We start from the raw sequence: 19,797 nt of genomic DNA, 5'->3' as shown, positions 1-19,797 counted from the left end.
TACTTTTCACTTTATATTTAGTAATGTTTCTTATCTTTGTCTCCTGGATTCATGAATAGTTAAATTGCCAGGATATTACTAATCCTCTTCACTGCATCATCTTCATGAGCATCAGGGAGGGGATCAGTTATTCCAGCTGAGATATTTAGAGAAACAGCTCATCAGACTTACCAGAAAGTTAGACATGAGTCTAGATGATACTAGTTTTTTGCTGGTCTTAATTTCTGACCTGTCTCTTTATGTTGAAGGGTCAGTGTGGCTGTTTGTTTATACTGACCATCTCAGCATGATTATATAACTGTATAATTCTTTCTTTTCCCCATTGGATGCTGATTTAGAGAATATCACTCATTTGTGAATTGGAGGTTGTAGACCATATTGTGGGTCTGCACTTTAACACTGAAATCAGAACTTGACATTTAGTTAATGTTTACTACTTTTTAAGTCAAAGCCATTTTTTCTAAGGGGTCGATTTATCAACCCGTCAATGTTGCTAATTCCGCACAGGCCTTCAGGCTCGCCAGAATCAGGAGTTAAGAAGCAGCGGTCATAAGACCGCTGCTCCTAAACTCGTCCGCCACCTCTGAGGCGGCGGACAGCAATCAGCCCAATCGGATAGATTGATACCCCCTGCTAGCGGCCGATTGGCAGCGAATGTGCAGGGGGCGGCATTGCACAAGCATTTCACTAGAAATGCTTGTGCAATGATAAATGACGACAGCGTATGCTGTCTGCATTTATCGATGTGCGGCAGACATGATCCGCTACAGTAGATCATGTCCGCCCGCACAATGATAATTCGGCCCCAAAGTCTCTAAGACAAGGTGTAGACATTTATAAAACATGTTATTTTACTGCATTAAGCTTCTTTTAGTTTACCCATTCTTTTTAGAAGTAAGAAAATCAAATGAACATTAACTAAACTTTAATATTTAACGTAAAAATCCAGTGGCTTTATCAAAACCTTTAAGAAAAGTTTGATTATTTCCATGTATTTACTTAGAATTTATAGTCCTATGTGTGCTCTTACATATTGTGTTAAATAAGAGATGATTGTAGCTAGTAATCTGAATGCATACACCACTGCACAAGAAGAAACGTGATAAATTATCATAGTTTCTGAGACACAGCATACAGAAAATGCCATACTAAAACATTCTATAAGAAAAAGAAGCACAGAGGCGCCAACATGGCCTAGTAACGTCACGGCAGTCGGATACAAAACATCAGCAGGATAGGAAATATACTCACAGCCTGGAACATCAAACAGTGGTCCAGCTCACTGGTGTCTCCAGCCAGATAGAGATGATCCTTGGCGAGGGCCTATCCTATGATGCCTATAAGGGCAAAAAAGGCACACACATAGCCCAGTAACGTTTGTACACCAGATAAAAAAGGATTCAAGGTTGTACTTACAGGAAACAAAGCACCACCAGGTGCAATATCAGCAGTACTGGGACCTCTCAGCCGCCCAGTGGACTGTGGAATCCAATTTGCAGGATGCAGAAAATCACCACTTTGGAAGATAGGACTAGCACACACACTCTGCCCCCAGACAGGAGCAGAATAATTGTGATAAAGCAAGTGTATATTTAAAAACTTTTATTTTAAAAACAGCGACATGTTTCTCAGCCACCACAGGCTGTTTCCTCAGGCTAAACTAAAACATTTACATTTGTAAGAATGTTCTCACCTGTAATTCTCCCAGGCTCCACTAAGTAACCAAAAACCTTACCTTTACCTATGAATGCGCAATACTATAAGATTCCCTGGTAAAGTATAATTTTTCGAATTCTTGCACTCTTCAACACAGGTGAGAACAGGTATTGAAGAGGGTATAGAAGTGCTTTAAGGGACATTAAAAACCAAATAAATGCTAGATAGAATGATGCATTTAAGTAAAAAATTAATCTGAGAATAACATGTAGATGTACGTTTTAAAGTTTCATTAGCTGTTTAAATATTAACAAAATAAGTGTAAAATTCTAGTGTCTATAAAAAATGGGAGCTGCCATGTTGTAATTTAGGTTACCTTCTCTGCTGTGGCCAATCAAAAATACTTATAAACAGGTCACTAGAGTGTAGCCAATGGCTGTGTGGAATATAACAGTGTTCTGCTCTTCCATTTCTAACAGGAACAGAAATGTTTACAATCTCAGAATGGAATTTTTAGAAAAGGGGACAAAAATAAATAATGAAAGTATATTGCATATATATATATATATATATATATATATATATATATATATATAATTTATAATTTTATATCACCATCTCAAAGTGTTTAATGTACCTTTAAAGTCCTCTTCAAGCATGTGACCAGATGCTTGAAGGTAGCACCAGCATTATATAATTCCCTACTTATCACCCCAAATAGAGTAAATTACTCGTAGATGTGGGATTCTGGCAGAACTGAAGGTTCTTCAGACATAGGAATTAACTGCTGATAAATTGTTATGAGTATTTTATATTAAAACAGCACTGATACATTTGAATTTGAGAGTAGTAAATATACCAGTAATATTAAAAGCCAAACCTTCAATTCTGTAAACAGACCAACATTTTGGATATTTCTGCTTAATCAGAGGTAAATTATTTTGGTTCAGTCATTATTGCTTCACATGTTTCCAATGTGGTATTTAAATACTGGTTTATCAGAGAAGAACTCATCTTGCTATAGCAAGAAGACAGCAAAGACAAATTATCTGATAATAAATAATGAAACAACTGTTCTAGACTACCTTCTAAAATAATCAGATGCATGGGGGCCTATCTATCAAGTTCCAAAAGGAGCTTGATGCCCCATGTTTCTGGTGAGTCATCACAAAGACCGCTGCTCCATAACCTGTCCGCCTGCTCTGAGCAGGCGGACACACATCGCTGGAAATCAACCCCCTGCTGGCGGCCGATTGGCCGCGAGTCTGCAGGGGGCGGCGTTGCACCAGCAACTCTTGTGAGCTGCTGGTGCAATGCTGAATACGGCAAGCGTATTGCTCGCCGTATTCAGAAAGGTCTGGCGGACCTGATCCGCAGTGTCGGATCAGGTCCGCCAGACCTTGATAACTACAGGCCATGGTGTCACACAGTAGTCAAGCTAAATTAAGAAAGAGAAGTAAAAATTTAAATAATCTTGTTCAATGATCTGAAAATATAGTAATAAAACAGCATTATAAGAGTTAATCACCATAAAAAAATAAGCATTAGAAATTCCAGTATTTTGTGATATATACCTTGCACTTCCTTTATATCATATATCATCAAATTAATTCTGGTAAATTATTGGTGGGTTAATTGTTGCATAAATTAACCTGGTATAGCACCTTCTTATTTTATTCATGAAAACATTGCTGATATCCTACATCTTAAGATCTTTTATTATTTACTAATAATGTAATAATGTTTCCACACAAGGGATAAACTCACAGGCTGATGTAGATTTTAAGCAATCTGAAACTTGGGTTTAGTGTTCAGATAGTTACCAATCAGACTACCTAGGTATAAGCAACCTATAGATCATAGTAGTAAGTGTCAGTGTCCAAAGAGTTCAGGAGATGGTTGCAAGCCAATGGCACAATATAGTCAACATAATCATACATCAACATCATCATACCTGGACTGATGTTGAATACTGAATATTGAAAGGTCACTTCTAGTAGCTTGATAACCTTGCATGGTGCTATAGAGACTTTAAAAAATCCCACTGATATTGGCACTGTAATATTTTATTCTGTTACTTTATATATATATTTATTTATTTATATATATATATACAGGGAGTGCAGAATTATTAGGCAAGTTATATTTTTGAGGATTAATTTTATTATTGAACAACAACCATGTTCTCAATGAACCCAAAAAACTCATTAATATCAAAGCTGAATAGTTTTGGAAGTAGTTTTAAGTTTGTTTTTAGTTATAGCTATTTTAGGGGGATATCTGTGTGTGCAGGTGACTATTACTGTGCATACTTATTAGGCAACTTAACAAAAAACAAATATATACCCATTTCAATTATTTATTTTTACCAGTGAAACCAATATAACATCTCAACATTCACAAATATACATTTCTGACATTCAAAAACAAAACAAAAACAAATCAGTGACCAATATAGCCACCTTTCTTTGCAAGGACACTCAAAAGCCTGCCATCCATGGATTCTGTAAGTGTTTTGATCTGTTCACCATCAACATTGCGTGCAGCAGCAACCACAGCCTCCCAGACACTGTTCAGAGAGGTGTACTGTTTTCCCTCCTTGTAAATCTCACATTTGATGATGGACCACAGGTTCTCAATGGGGTTCAGATCAGGTGAACAAGGAGGCCATGTCATTAGATTTTCTTCTTTTATACCCTTTCTTGCCAGCCACGCTGTGGAGTACTTGGACGCGTGTGATGGGGCATTGTCCTGCATGAAAATCATGTTTTTCTTGAAGGATGCAGACTTCTTCCTGTACCACTGCTTGAAGAAGGTGTCTTCCAGAAACTGGCAGTAGGACTGGGAGTTGAGCTTGACTCCATCCTCAACCCAAAAAGGGCCCACAAGCTCATCTTTGATGATACCAGCCCAAACCAGTACTCCACCTTGCTGGCGTCTGAGTCGGACTGGAGCTCTCTGCCCTTTACCAATCCAGCCACGGGCCCATCCATCTGGCCCATCAAGACTCACTCTCATTTCATCAGTCCATAAAACCTTAGAAAAATCAGTCTTGAGATATTTCTTGGCCCAGTATTGACGTTTCAGCTTGTGTGTCTTGTTCAGTGGTGGTCGTCTTTCAGCCTTTCTTACCTTGGCCATGTCTCTGAGTATTGCACACCTTGTGCTTTTGGGCACTCCAGTGATGTTGCAGCTCTGAAATATGGCCAAATTGGTGGCAAGTCGCATCTTGGCAGCTGCACGCTTGACTTTTCTCAGTTCATGGGCAGTTATTTTGCGCCTTGGTTTTTCCACACGCTTCTTGCGACCCTGTTGACTATTTTGAATGAAACGCTTGATTGTTCGATGATCACGCTTCAGAAGCTTTGCAATTTTAAGAGTGCTGCATCCCTCTGCAAGATATCTCACTATTTTTGACTTTTCTGAGCCTGTCAAGTCCTTCTTTTGACCTATTTTGCCAAAGGAAAGGAAGTTGCCTAATAATTATGCACACCTGATATAGGGTGTTGATGTCATTAGACCACACCCCTTCTCATTACAGAGATGCACATCAAGTAATATTCTTAATTGGTAGTAGGCTTTCGAGCCTATACAGCTTGGAGTAAGACAACATGCATAAAGAGGATGATGTGGTCAAAATACTCATTTGCCTAATAATTCTGCACACAGTGTATATATATATATATATATATATATATATATATATATATATATATATGAACAGCCTTTGCAAAGACAAAAACTTGTTTTAGAAATGTAACTGCTTGGGATTTCCTTTATCCCAGATGCATTCAAAATTGTAGATCCCTAGCCTAGCCCATGTTTGTATTGGTCTTTATTTGCCAATCACAACTTGATTCTGTTCTTTTCCCCCCTTGTTACACCATAATCATTATTCACATAATATGATTAATTACAAAGTCATAGAAATGGCTTTATGTAAGACATTGTACTTAAAAGATCTGACTGATATACGATGCCAAGTTCTTAGCTAATACTTTGCTAAAAACACCACATCCGGTGTAATTATTGTTAGGAAATAATTGTAATTTTGTTTTCAATTTTTTTTTTTACATATCGTTAATTACAACATTTGGGGGGGGGGGTGGTTTACAGTATTACAACAAGCTAGTATTCTTGTAAAGTTAGAGTTATTTAAATTCTGGGAATTCTGATATGTTCATATACAGTATATTTTCCAAGTATTTCTAACAGGTTACAACATGCTACTTCAATGTTCAATATTGCATGAAGTTTAGACAGGTTTATACATATTTAATAATTTAATTAAACAGATATTTCTACATTATTCAGTATCTGTTTCAGGATTTTATGGGTACCAAGGAAATACAAAATAAAAAGCATCATATTAAATACTCTGAACAAAAAAAAATATATAGATGGATTGTTGTCTAAATGTTGATGGTTTCTAATAGACATCTAGCGCTATTGTCTTTTTAAATTTTATTTAAGGGCTCAGTTCTGAGTACTCGACATTGAGTTGAGTTCCATGAGGATGTGTTAACATTTGAGTGACATTTCTTTCTATTGATAATAGTGTTTAATCTTTGCTTTGTTTTATAAAGTCCCTGACTAATAATGAAATGTTCTACATTTTTATTTAGATAACTAAATGATAAGTTTTTTAAAGAAAGGAGGAATATAATTTAGGAAACTGTCGTTGTTTGGAACATTATTGTAAATTTAGCTCCAGTTGAAAATGTTGTTATAGCATTTGCCACCAAAATATTAATGGATATTTTCTAAAGAAAAACTGTTGCTAAGCTCTTCAGATGGAATCTTTTGTACACCTTGTGTAAGACATATTCCAGCTTAATATAATGAACATAAAATGAATTACTTCATGAACCATTAATAAATGGACAGCAGGTATATCTTGTTCAAAGTCACTCATTTAAAGCCAATGTGGGACAAACAATGAAAACTCTCCAAGGAAATGAATCTCTGAAAAATCACAAAATGCATTAGACGATGATCAAGTTGATGATCAAGTTTTAATTTTTATAAGCTTTGTTATTATATGTAAGGTTTTTAGGGAAAAAAAATCCACATTGGTTTAATGTAATGCCCCTTATTGAACAGATGTAGGGTCTCAAACAAAACTTTTCATTTAGGGATTACTTAATATCACTCAAAATCCAATAAATCCACAAATCTTTAACAAATCTTTAAGAAATCAAGGTCTCTGTTGTTTTAATCCTTTCTAAATATTCACTATGTTCGCTCATTACTGTTTCGCTATGTTCCATTCTAACCTTTTTAAACCCATGTATTTGAAAGGTTCCCTTTTACTTATATAAAATTGCCATAAACCATTTTAAGTGCTAATTATTATTTTTTTTTCTTTTTGAACCATCAGCCTAAAGTTACCACATAGAGAAGCTCATTGACTTGTGTGATCTGGGTAGCAATTAACCTTTAACATTAAAAAATGCCTTTATTATGACTCTTTTTTTTTTTTTTTTTTTTTTTTTTTACAATTTTTAGTCATGAATGAGCCATCTTTTAAAACAAGTTGTAACTCTATCTTCAGAATGCTTTAGATGTTTTTTTTATTATTTCTCCTCCCTACATTCCTAATTATCATAATAGCATTTCATTTTGTTGTTGTTTAAACGTACGTCTGTGTCTTTTTTTTGGAGAAATAACCCTACATGTGAAGATAACGTTTTTTTTTTCTTTTTTTTTTCTATTTAAAGGGACATGCCACCCACATTTTTTCTTTTATGATTTAGAAAGAGAATGCAATTTTAAACATCTTTCTAATTTACTTATATTATCTAATTTGTTTTATTCTCTTGATATTCTTTGATGAAAAGCATATCTAGATATGCTCACTAGCTGCTGATTGGTTGCTGCACATAGAAGCCTTGTGTGATTGGCTCACCATGTGCATTGCTTTTTCTTCAACTAAGGATATTTAAAAAATGAAGAAAAATAAATAATGGAAGTAAATTGTAATTTTGTTTACATTTCTATTCTCTATCTGAATCATGAAAGAAAGATTTTGGGTTTAGTGGCCCTTTAAGTTAGTGCAAGTAGAGATAACATACAATCATGGTTTGATCAGCTAATTTCCTTCTTGGGCTTAAGTAAAATATGCAATATCAATCAAAGTAATATCTACTTTTTTTTTAAAAAAAAAACTCAAAAACACATTTATCATATTATTTAATTTACTCCTGGAAAATATTTACTGCAGAACATCATTATTTGCATATTCTAAGGTTAGATAAAACACTTACTGAAAGGACCAATGACATATTTAGGAAAACTGTGATGATAATTCAACTGATGTTTACATAATTATTTATGAATTATGTTGGTCAGTTAGACACCAATTATGTTTTTTATGTTTCTTGAAAAAAATGGCATTGGAATAACAGTTAAAAATGTAGTGTTTGACTGAGAAAACCACTATGCCTCAGAGGGACATTCAAGATTGAAATTTGAAATGAACAGAAGACATTTCAAATACATTAATAACATTTTTGGTATATGCTTTTTATAGAAAACTATTAAAAGTTAATTCCGAGAGACTGATACCATGGAAAATACCTTTGCAATAATTTAAAAAGGGTGTACATTACTTAAGGGTACATAAGAACTGTGGGAAAATGTAAAGAATTTTATTTTAGATATGATTACATGCTGCATTATGCATGTTTGTAAAAGTAATAGAAAAAGAAAACCAATCTTGTTCTCCATTGAGGAAGCATATGCTGTACTAAACAAAACAAAAAAACATAAAGCTAGATTATGAGTGGAGCGTAAATGTTTGCACCAGAACGATAAGAGATTTATCACAACGGTTTGCACTCATTGGGCTTACCACTAGTATTATGAGTTGAAAGTAAATGTGAATACACTAGAATAATTACAGCAACTTTAGAACTCTGGTTAACTTTTTGTGAAACATAAAAATGTCACAAAACACATCAACACTCATAATAACACTATCTTGTAAAAATTATTCAAAACACAGATAGCACACAAAAGTTATAGATGCTCAAAGTTAGGAGGTGTCAGGTGTTAGAAAAAAAGGCAGACTAAGGGCTTCAACATAGACATACATACATATACATGTATAAAGATGAATTTGTATGTATGTATATCTACATATGTGTACATATGTATTTATATGTGTCTAAGAGGCCTATTTATCAAGCCGCCAACCGCAAATACGCTGGAATTCCGCAAAAAACGGCAAAAGTAGAAATCTGTGACATAACATATGATCTGCCAGTTTCAGTCTGACACCGATCGATGCTTACGTCACTACAGATGTTCCAAATGCAAATGTGGTACTATCTGACTAATTTTGCTAAATATCAAATAACTACCAGGTACGCATGCCTCTATTCTGGCCCAGTGTACCTGCTTTTCAATCCGCCGCCCTGGAGGCGGCGGATACCATAGGAATCAATGGGAGTCTGAAAGCAGTGAAAGCTTATGTTTTCTGCTGCCCGATATCCCAATGATTCCTATGGGAGAATAAAAGTTATGTTTACACCTAACACCCTAACATGTACCCCGAGTCTAAACACCCCTAATCTGCCGCCCGACACCGCTGCCACCTACATAAAGTTATTAACCCCTATCCCACCACTCCCGGACCCCACCGCAACTAAATAAATGTATTAACCCCTAAACCCCTGGCCTCCCACATCACTAGCACTTACTAAACCTATAAACCCCTAAAGCGCCAGCCCCCCACATCGCCCTAAACTTAACAACCCGCTAACTTTATATCAAATATTAACTCATCCCTATCTTATAATAAATTTAAACTTATCTTTAGATTTAAATTAAACTATATTAAACTAATAATTAACCTACCCTAACTATTATACTAAAATTACATTAAACTATATTCAATTAATAATTAATCTACCCTAACTTTTATACTAAAATTACATTAAACTATATTAAATTAATAATTAATCTACCCTAACTTTTATACTCAAATTACATTAAACTACAAATTAAATTAACTATATTATATATTTAAACACCTAACCCTACTTAAATAATTAAAATCTACACAAAAAAATTACTAAATTACAAAAAACTAACAACTAAGTTACAAAAAATAACAAACACTAAGTTACGCAAAAAATAAACACTAAGATACAAAAAATAAAAAATAAATGATCAAATATTTAAACTAATTATAGCTAATCTAAGGGCCCTATGAAAATAAAAAAGCCCCCCAAATAAAAAACCCTAACCTACAATAAACTACAAATAGCCCTTAAAATGGCCTTTTGCAGGCCATTGCCCCAAAGAAATAGGCTCTTTTACCTGTAAATAAAAAATACAAATACCCCCCAACAGTAAAACCCACCACCCACACAACCAACCCCCCAAATAAAAATATAATCTAAAAAAACCTAAGCTCCCCATTGCCCTGAAAAGGGCATTTGGATGGGCATTGCCCTTAAAAGGGCATTTAGCTCTATTGCAGCCCAAACCCTAATCTTAAACGAAAACCCACCCAATAAACCCTTAAAAAATCCTAACACTAACCCCAGAAGATTCATTTACAGTTTTGAAGATCCGACATCCATCCTCCAAGAAGCTGTCAGAAGTCTTCATCCAAGCAGCCGAAGTCTTCCTCCAAGCCTGCAGAAGTCTTCACCCAGACGGCATCCTCTATCTTCATCCATCCAGCTCGGAGCGGCTCCATCTTCAAGACATCCAACGTGGAGCATCCTCTTCAATCGATGGCGTCTTTGGAATGAAGGTTCCTTTAAATGACATCATCCAAGATGGTGTCCCTTAGATTCCGATTGGCTGATTTCTATCAGCCGATCAAAATTAAGGTTGAAAAAATCCTTTTGGCTGTTGCAATCAGCCAATAGGATTGAGCTCGCATTCTATTAACTGATTGGAACAGCCAATAGAATGCAAACTCAATCCTATTGACTGATTGGATCAGCCAATAGGATTGAAGTTCAATCCTATTGGCTGATTGTATCAGCCAATAGGATTTTTCCAACCTTAATTAGAATTCTATCAGCCAATCGAAATCTAAGGGACGCCATCTTGGAAGACGTCATTTAAAGGAACCTTCATACCGAAGAAGCCGTCGATTGAAGAGGATGCTCCGCGTCGGATGTCTTGAAGATGGAGCCGCTCTGCACCGGATGGATGAAGATAGAAGATGCCGTCTGGGGGAAGTCTTCTGCGGGCTTGGAGGAAGACTTCAGCCGGCTTTTTGGAGGATGGATGTTGGATCTTCAAAACTGTAAGTGAATCTTCTGGGGTTAGTGTTAGGATTTTTAAGGGTTTATTGGGTGGGTTTTAGTTTTAGATTAGGGTTTGGGCTGCAATAGAACTAAATACCCTTTTAAGGGCAATGCCCATCCAAATGCCCTTGTCAGGGCAATGGGGAGCTTAGGTTTTTTAGATTAGGTTTTTATTTGGGGGGTTGGTTGTGTGGGTGGTGGGTTTTACTGTTGGGGGGTATTTGTATTTCTTATTTACAGGTAAAAGAGCTGATTTCTTTGGGGCAATGCCCCGCAAAAGGCCCTTTTAAGGGTTATTTGTAGTTTATTGTAGGTTAGGGTTTTTTTATTTTGGGGGGGGGCTTTTTATATTTTTATAGGGCCCTTAGATTAGGTGTAATTAGTTTAAATCTTTGATCATTTATTTTTTATTTTTTGTAACTTAATGTTTATTTTTTTGTGTAACTTAGTCTTTGTTATTTTTTGTAACTTAGTTGTTAGTTTTTTGTAACTTAGTAATTTTTTAGTGTAGAGTTTAATTATTTGAGTAGGGTTAGGTGTTTAAATATATAATATGGGTAATTTCATTTGTAGTTTAATGTAATTTTAGTATAAAAGTTAGGGTAGATTAATTATTAATTTAATATAGTTTAATGTAATTTTAAAGGTAAGTTTAAATTTATTATAAGATAGGGATGAGATAATATTTAATATAAGGTTAGCGGGTCGTTAGGTTTAGGGGTTAATAGGTTAATTTAGTTTATGGCGATGTGGGGGGCTAGCGGTTTAGGGGTTAATAGGTTTAATAAGCAGTAGTGATGTGGGAGGCCAGGGGTTTAGGGGTTAATACATTTATTTAGTTGCCTTGGGCTCCGGGAGCGGAGGGATAGGGGTTAATAACATAATGTAGGTGGCGGCGGAGTAGGGGGCAGCAGATTAGGGGTTAATAACATAATGTAGGTGGCAGTGGGCTCCGGGAGTGGCGGAATAGGGGTTAATACATTTAGTTAGTTGTGGCGGTGTTGGGGAGCGGCGGAATAGGGGTTAATAACTTTATTAGAGTGGCGGTGGGCTCTGGGAGCAGAGGGATAGGGGTTAATAACTTTATTTAGTTGCAGCGTGGTCCGGGAGCGGCGGGATAGGGGTTAAACATTTTATTATAGTGGCGGTGCTTAGTGACAGTATACAAATAAAGCTGTGAAAAAGCCGAATAGCAGCGAGATCGATGACTGTTAGGTAACAACAGTCCGCTGCTCATCGCCCCGTACTTGGTGCGCGGCTTTTTGACAGCTTTTTTGTTAAATATGGAGATCGTATTCAGGTCCGCGGCAGCGATGTTAGGCAATGTCAGGCGAGCGTATTGGTGCCGTTGAATGCAGCACAGTTGACGGCTTGATAAATAGGCCTCTATATGTATTTAGAGACATATATACACATATAAACACATAAATACATAAGTTCATATATATAGACCAGCATTGAAACCCTTTGCAGTTAAGTAGATGAAAACAAGTTAAAGCATATTTATGCAATATTAATTTTTAGTAAAGTGTTTAACTATGTATTTATGGTAAATATTTGACATACCAATGTTCTGCACATAGAATATGCACTATGTATTTATAACTAGATATTCCTATATATATATATCTATACCTTTATATAATTTTATATATATAAAGAAAAATACAATCAATTGCTGTGCTACACTGTATCATACAATCCAACAGGGAGTTATACTAAACATTACCCGCTGATAGTATACATGTACAAAAAATACATTACAAACATAACAATATTTCAAAATCTAGAAGCAATACAACTGTAAGTACAAAGAGTTGCTAGAAGATATCACACACAATGGAAATTCAGAAAGTTGTGTTGGGGGTAGAAGAGATCTATTTCCACATCCGTAGGTCACACCTTTTACATGCCAGAGATATTGCTTGTAGGATATCTCATAAAGCGTAGAGATGTGGGGATAATCTCTTAATGATAAGTGTAGGAGAGTTCCATCAGTTCAGCCCCCAAACTGACAAGTCACACGCTGTATCCAAAAATCCTGTCGGGACTGCTGAACAATAATCAATATTACCTATTGATTTGAGTGTGGCGCCGTTCTGCTTTCCTCAACTCCCATATGCGATCCGTATATATATACTGTTTATTGTACCAAAATGCCATCAGATATATGTAGAAATATGTATTTATGAATAAATAGAGCATATTCTACAATGTGAAGAACATTGGAATGTGAAATATCCATATTTTCATGTTAGGTTAACGCTAATGAGAATATGCGATTGGGGTTGCAAGAGACTAGGGTGTTTTTTCCCCACTTTTTTTTCTCCATTTACTTCTATGGGGGAATATGTGAACGCACATATGATCCTAACTTCAGCTTTTTGTGCTAATCGGGTTAGCGTGAGAGCGAAAACAGTTTACTTTCAACTCGTAATACGAGCGCAACCTAATCAGCTTACTTTAACAATACAATTTTTTCCTGTGTATTTTTTATGTTAATAGTTAAATTAATAGTTTGTAGAATTTTTAAATTACGATTTTCATTGTGCACTTTTGTTCTGTATGCATCTCCTTCCAATACGAAAATTCAGTATATGCCCCTTAGCGAGACACCCTGTTTTCTGGGAAAAAAGGGAATTTATATAATTCCACCAGTGAAATATAAGTACTGGGGAGCATTCTTATAGAATCTCACCAGCCCAGAGACCTTTAGATAATTGGCCCCTAAGTCAGGTAAGAGTATGGAAATATGAAAAATATTATTAAAAATAAAGGCCAAATGATCAAAAAAATGCTGCATGGAGAGAAACCATGGAAAATCTTTGTTGTTTTTTTGAGCATTATATTGTAATGTAGATGTTTCTCCTTCATATCCAGAACCCTGCATAGTGAGATAAACAGCTCTAGAGCTAAAATTTGACTTTCTAATTTTTTTTTAGAGGGACCTCTCAGTTCTTACTGAACTAGATCATCCTACCAGAGCAGAGAGCTTTAGGTCATCAGGTCTCATACAGAAGAAGATACAGCACAAGAAATTGTTATAAACATTATTTAAATAAATTAGTGAAATAAGAAAAAGTACCTAAATTATTACGAATGCTCTGTGAAATTAATAATAGATTATCTAGTGACAACTTTGAAGTTAAAGTATATTTAATGCATTATTTATTACCCTCTGACTATAATTGCTCTTAAACATTTTTGTTTTTGAGCTTTTTTTTTTATATAGAAAAGAAACTGCCACTAATACATTGTTGCATCATACAAGTGCTCATGCACCTAGCACTTTAAAAGCAATCCCCAAAGGGGAATTCATAAGGCTGAGACACAATTGTTCTAACACTGAAACCAACAAACAAGAATCTGCTAGCTTAGCAACCAAACTTAGAAGCAGAGGTTACAGTAGTGGATCTAGTAAGAAAGCACAAATGCAAGTTTTAAATACCAAATGAAGAGAATTGCTTCAACCTAAAATCAAAGCTACTGATAACACTATTCATTGATAACCGTTATAATCCTCAAATCAAAGAAGTAATAAAAACTATTTTGTAAAATGATACATTTCTAGCTAGCCAAGTAGGCAGGAGAGTACAAGTAGGATACAAAAGCTCTAAAAATCTACGGGATACTCTAGTTAAAAGTAATTTAATTAACAATCCTAAAATGCCTGCCAAAGCTAAAGGCATGTACCCATGCAGTACATGCTCTCACGTATGGAAAATCCAGGGCATAAAAGACAGGTATAATCATTTTCATACTTTACCCAATTATTTTTCCTGTACCACTATTGGCATAATATACATATTAAAATGCCCTTGCAATCTAATTTATACAGGGATGACAACTAGACAGGTTAGCAAACGCATTTAAGAACATTGCAGAAATATACTAAATGTTCCAAAAGATTTATTTAGCTATTACCAGTGTAGCTAAACATTTCAATCTAAAACACACCAACAATGATAAACATCTGTAAAATCGCTGGAATCCAAAAAGCCACCTTAGGCATCAGAGGCAATCTGGAACACCTATTATTACAGATGGAATGCAAGTGGATTCATCTTCTGAACTGTATAAAACCTTTTGGATTAAATGATTTTAATAACTTTGGTGTATATCTTTAAATAATTCATAATATTATTTTGGGTCTCAAATAGATTAAACATGTTTCTTTTCACATGTACACCTAAGGTCACAACTTGGGTATAATTTTTCACATTTTTTATAATACACATGATCTAAATCCCACTTTCAACTTAATTCTAGCTACTTATCTAGCTCTATTTTCTCAATCATGCACAATTTATTCATACACAACATTCCATCAAATTGTATTACTCATTCTATAGCACTTAGTAATAATATTTCTCTCTTTTTATTATCAGCATTTTTTACTAATATCACTTCAATTTTTGCTTCACTTTCTTAATCACTTTAGATTTATTCTATTCTCTCCTACATAGATGAACTATTCACTTATTTTAATTCATTTTATTTCACTTTAGTTGATTCGAAAAAGATAATTTTAAATAACACGATAAGACCCTGGCGTATGTTTGAAAATATATTTAATATATCTATCAGCATATAGAGCATTTAAGATATCACTTCTAACTTATCATTCTTCCAAGTTTTATATTTAAACATGTCGCTCTTACATTACCAATACAAATGCTTTGCTAAACAAGTAAGCAGCTAGTCTGGGGCATTATTTACTATAAATCTTTGTATCATTCTAAAACTTACATCTAATCTTCCATATGTTTTAACCTAAAGAATGGCAAAACACAATTTATATTGCCAGCTATTATTAATACAACTCAATATGTCAAATAAGACACAATCGTATATAGTATCTCTTACAAAAGAAAATAATACACCAAAGTTTGTTTGAATTCTCTCAATATATCATGACAGGTAAGTTTCCCCTGCATGAACCATTGCATAGCATGTGGAGGCAAATCTCAATATAACTGCATTGAATACAACTATACATCAAGTTCTTATCACCTAATATAATATAATAGCAAACCCGCAACTTTAATGTATATAAACATCGTTATAAGATCTGCTCATCCCTCACAGCAGGCGTGTACGCTTTTCCCACATCAATACTAAACATGACGATAACAGCAGTAAACCTTTAGTAGATAGAATACAATACAATAGAAAACAATCATAGCTCTGGATACCTTCTGACCTCCAAGTAGGCGTGTTTCTAACTTACATAAATATCGTCAATTTGCAGCCCGGCACACCCCCTCTCAGGAAGTATAATGTGAAACGCGACCGTGTCAGGGGTCTTGTGTGTGTGTATTTTAATGAGCTCTCTGCTTGGCCTGTGTCCAGCCTTAAATTATATGTTTGTTCATCCAAAAATGGGTTATGGGATTTAAGATATCTGCCTAAGGGGGTATTTGATAGTGATTTATCACCGCTCAGCAATGACATTAATATAAGACGATAGTTTAAACTTATTATTGTTACTCACTAATTGCAATCTGTACCTGCAGTGACTTTCACAAACCTCATCCCCCCTCCCCCCCACTCACCATATAAATCTATCCCTAGTTATAAACTTTATTCAGTAGTAGAACAAGCATCTTAGTAAATAATTGTTGGCTGCCTGGCAGAGAAGTGTTTTTAATTGTCTCATGGCAGAATTTTTCTGAGTATAATAAAGCTGTATTTTACTTAATACCTGAATAAAAGTTACATTTTAATATACACTGTATGTTCCTTGTGCTTACAGGATTTTCTCTGTGTACCTATCTATAAATAGGTTATTTGTGTATGCTTATACAAAATTATGCTGTAGCACACATTTGGATGTTGACTCCTTGAATACCTAAGATAATTCAGACAAACAAGTCCACCCAAAAGACATAAAAATTACAGTGTTTCCCAGGACCATTCTTTTCTCTTTATTACACAACATATTTTGTTGTCTGTCCTTGCAACAGACTGTGGAGACAACATAACAACTCTATTAAGGGAGGATACTGCAATATGATTAGCACTTCTCTTTTTTCTTACTATATTCACTCTGAGTTCAGTGTCTCACTACACAAATGCTTTTATACCTTATCCATGTAGTCCTGTTGGTTCTACTTCATTTGGAATATTAAATGTAATGAAAAAAAAAGCATGCTGGAAAAGTGCACCATGCACAGAGCTCAAGACAGCGGAACTCCAACTGTGCACAAAAACAAATTTATTTATTAAAAAAATGTCACTTTAAAGATAAAAATCATTGTATACGTATTTTTATTTTACAATGGCACTAAAAAAGTTACATACATCTCCCTTCATACCAAGTTGCCAAAACTATTATACCCCCCCAAAAAATCACCTTATTTTCAAACTTATGTTTTCAGTTACCTGAGTCACTTCAAATTTGGGGTTTATCAATCACGTCTTATGAGTATTGGGCAAAATGTTCCTAAGGTTTTAGAAAATGAAGAGCAATGCTTTAAATCTACTCACACATCTTTACCTTTGATTAAAAAAATATTATATTATAATTTATACCAATTTATCTTTTCTGTTTATCTGATATTACTTATTCCCTTTCTAAATTCTCGTTCTTATCATTCACTCACTTTTCCTCATTTCTGAGGAAAGTATATCATTTTTATTACATTGTTACACACTTAATATTGCAGAAGAAATTGTTTTTATACTAACGTGTCCTTCTATGTTGTTTTTAGAAGTGAAGGAGAAAGCAGGATTTATTACACCAGTTCCAGGAGGTGTTGGACCAATGACCGTTGCAATGCTCCTAAAGAACACTTTAATGGCTGCCAAGAAACTAATATACTAGATGTGTGGCTAAATATTCAGAATGAAGGACTATGCAATCGCATATTGTTTTACTAGTGATCTGATGCATGGATTACTATATCTTGAGTAATAATTAAGGATGGGTGCATATTTTGCAACATTCGAAAAATGATTTTTTTTTTAACACATTCATTCATTTTGAATGTCTGCACAACATTCTAACATTCGTTTAATGTAATAGTATTTCTAATGCTATCTTTAAATGTAATATTCAATTTGAATGTTTCTAATTCAAATATTGTATAATTCAAATCGAATTATGCAATATTCGAATTAGAAAAAATTTGAATCAATATATTTGTAATAGTATTTCTAATGCTCTCTTTAAATGTAATATTAAAATTATGCAATAATCTAAATAGAAAAATTTGAATCAATATATTTGTATCTATTATGTATCAATTTACTAAATTCCCTACCACATGAACTACTGAATTGCTGAATAGTATTTGCTAAATCAAATGTTACATTAGAAATTTCGAATTATGGAAGTTTAATCTAATTATGAACATTCGAAAATTAAAGTAACTTTCGAAAACCGGAAATAACATTTGATTACCAAATTCGAATGGATTTTTGATCTTATCAGCATTCGATTGTTCAAAACTAATGTCCACATGACTATTCCTTCTACCAAGCGAATTGCATTATTGCCAAATTCGCCCATCCCTAGTAGTAATATTTGTGAATTTCTCTAGTTTAAACCAAACTCAGGGGCAAGTTTATGATTGTTAAAAGAAAAACATGCATATAAAATACACATTTTAAAACATTTTTTTTAATTTAGTAATTTCTCAGGTGTTCTCTTGTCTAATTTATCTTTCAAACATTTATTTTGTTAAAATGTTTAGATATGCTTTATTTTTATTTACAGAACTATTTTTGAACATTTAATTTAAGCTGCATGGTGTTTTATATATTTAATATACTCTGTATTTTTTCATTTATTTTTTTAATATTGTTTTGTTATCACTGCTGTAATTTATAATATGGGATGAATGAGAGAAATCCATGACTGAGTTTACATTGTCAGTCTGTAAACTTAGCCATAAGTGTTACAATTTTTGTATGATATTAGGAGTAACCATTTTTATTTAACATTTAGCAACTTGGTAGTTTTTAGAACAAAACTAGCATCAGGAATGTTATAGGTATAGAAATTGAAGCAAGGCAAGTATGCACTGGCAAGTATGCGCATTATGCTTAAACTCTGTGAAACAGCTGATGCTACGTCACAGGATGTGACGTGGGTTCTCTACTTTCATAGGTTCGCCAATTTCTCGGAACACCGGCATTTGTTTTGGGCAAATATTGGATTCTAATTAGTTACTGTTATCTTCTATGGGAACAGCTAATATAGACAATTAATTTTAACAAAACTCTTACATTATAGGATTCAAACAATTAAAATAACCTTTTTTTTAATGTTAAAAGAACATACATTTAGTGATTGACCGGCTGCCGAAGAAATCAGTCATTAATAATACTATGGCAGAATATATATATATATATATAACATTTTATAAATATAAACTGGACATTGTTTATATATAAAATATTATCAATCAGCATTCAAGTGATTTTAAAGGGACAGTAAATACATTGAGATTTTTAAATGAAATATTGTTATGTGTAACGTAACAACTTTGCAATATATTTGTATTATTTATTTTGCTCCCTATTTATGTAATTTAGCTTGGAATATTGAGCAATTTCATTCTTTTCATATTCTGAGAATTAGAAAAGCTGACTTAACTCCAACTCTGCTACATATCTTTCACTAACTGGCTTTAACTGATAACTGCAAAACAGAGTACTTAGTACTTTGTTGTCTGCAGACTAAAGCCCAGATTGGCTCCTACAAATAGTGGGTGGAGTTTGGCTATTGAAAAATAATTGCAGTAAAAAGGATGTTTATTTTAAAAACGTTAAGATGACTGATGTTATTCTATAACATAACACAAATGTCTTTCACCAAGATTACAAGTTTTGTATTATGGTGTGGTACGGCTATACCGCTGAA

General features: G+C 34.1%; 1 protein-coding gene across 1 annotated transcript in view; it reads left to right on the top strand.

Annotated features, from left to right (window-relative positions):
• Positions 1 to 17,754, top strand: part of MTHFD2L (methylenetetrahydrofolate dehydrogenase (NADP+ dependent) 2 like) — a 180,782-nt gene extending 163,028 nt beyond the window's left edge. The window contains exon 8 of the mRNA XM_053700160.1: positions 17,642 to 17,754. Within this exon, the coding sequence (XP_053556135.1) occupies positions 17,642 to 17,754 (113 nt within the window). The remainder of the gene's footprint in view (positions 1 to 17,641) is intronic.
• Positions 17,755 to 19,797: the final 2,043 nt, after the last annotated feature.

This window comes from Bombina bombina, chromosome 2 (assembly GCF_027579735.1).
Source record: "Bombina bombina isolate aBomBom1 chromosome 2, aBomBom1.pri, whole genome shotgun sequence".
Taxonomy (NCBI): domain Eukaryota; kingdom Metazoa; phylum Chordata; class Amphibia; order Anura; family Bombinatoridae; genus Bombina; species Bombina bombina.
This window is presented reverse-complemented; position numbering and strand designations above follow the sequence as displayed.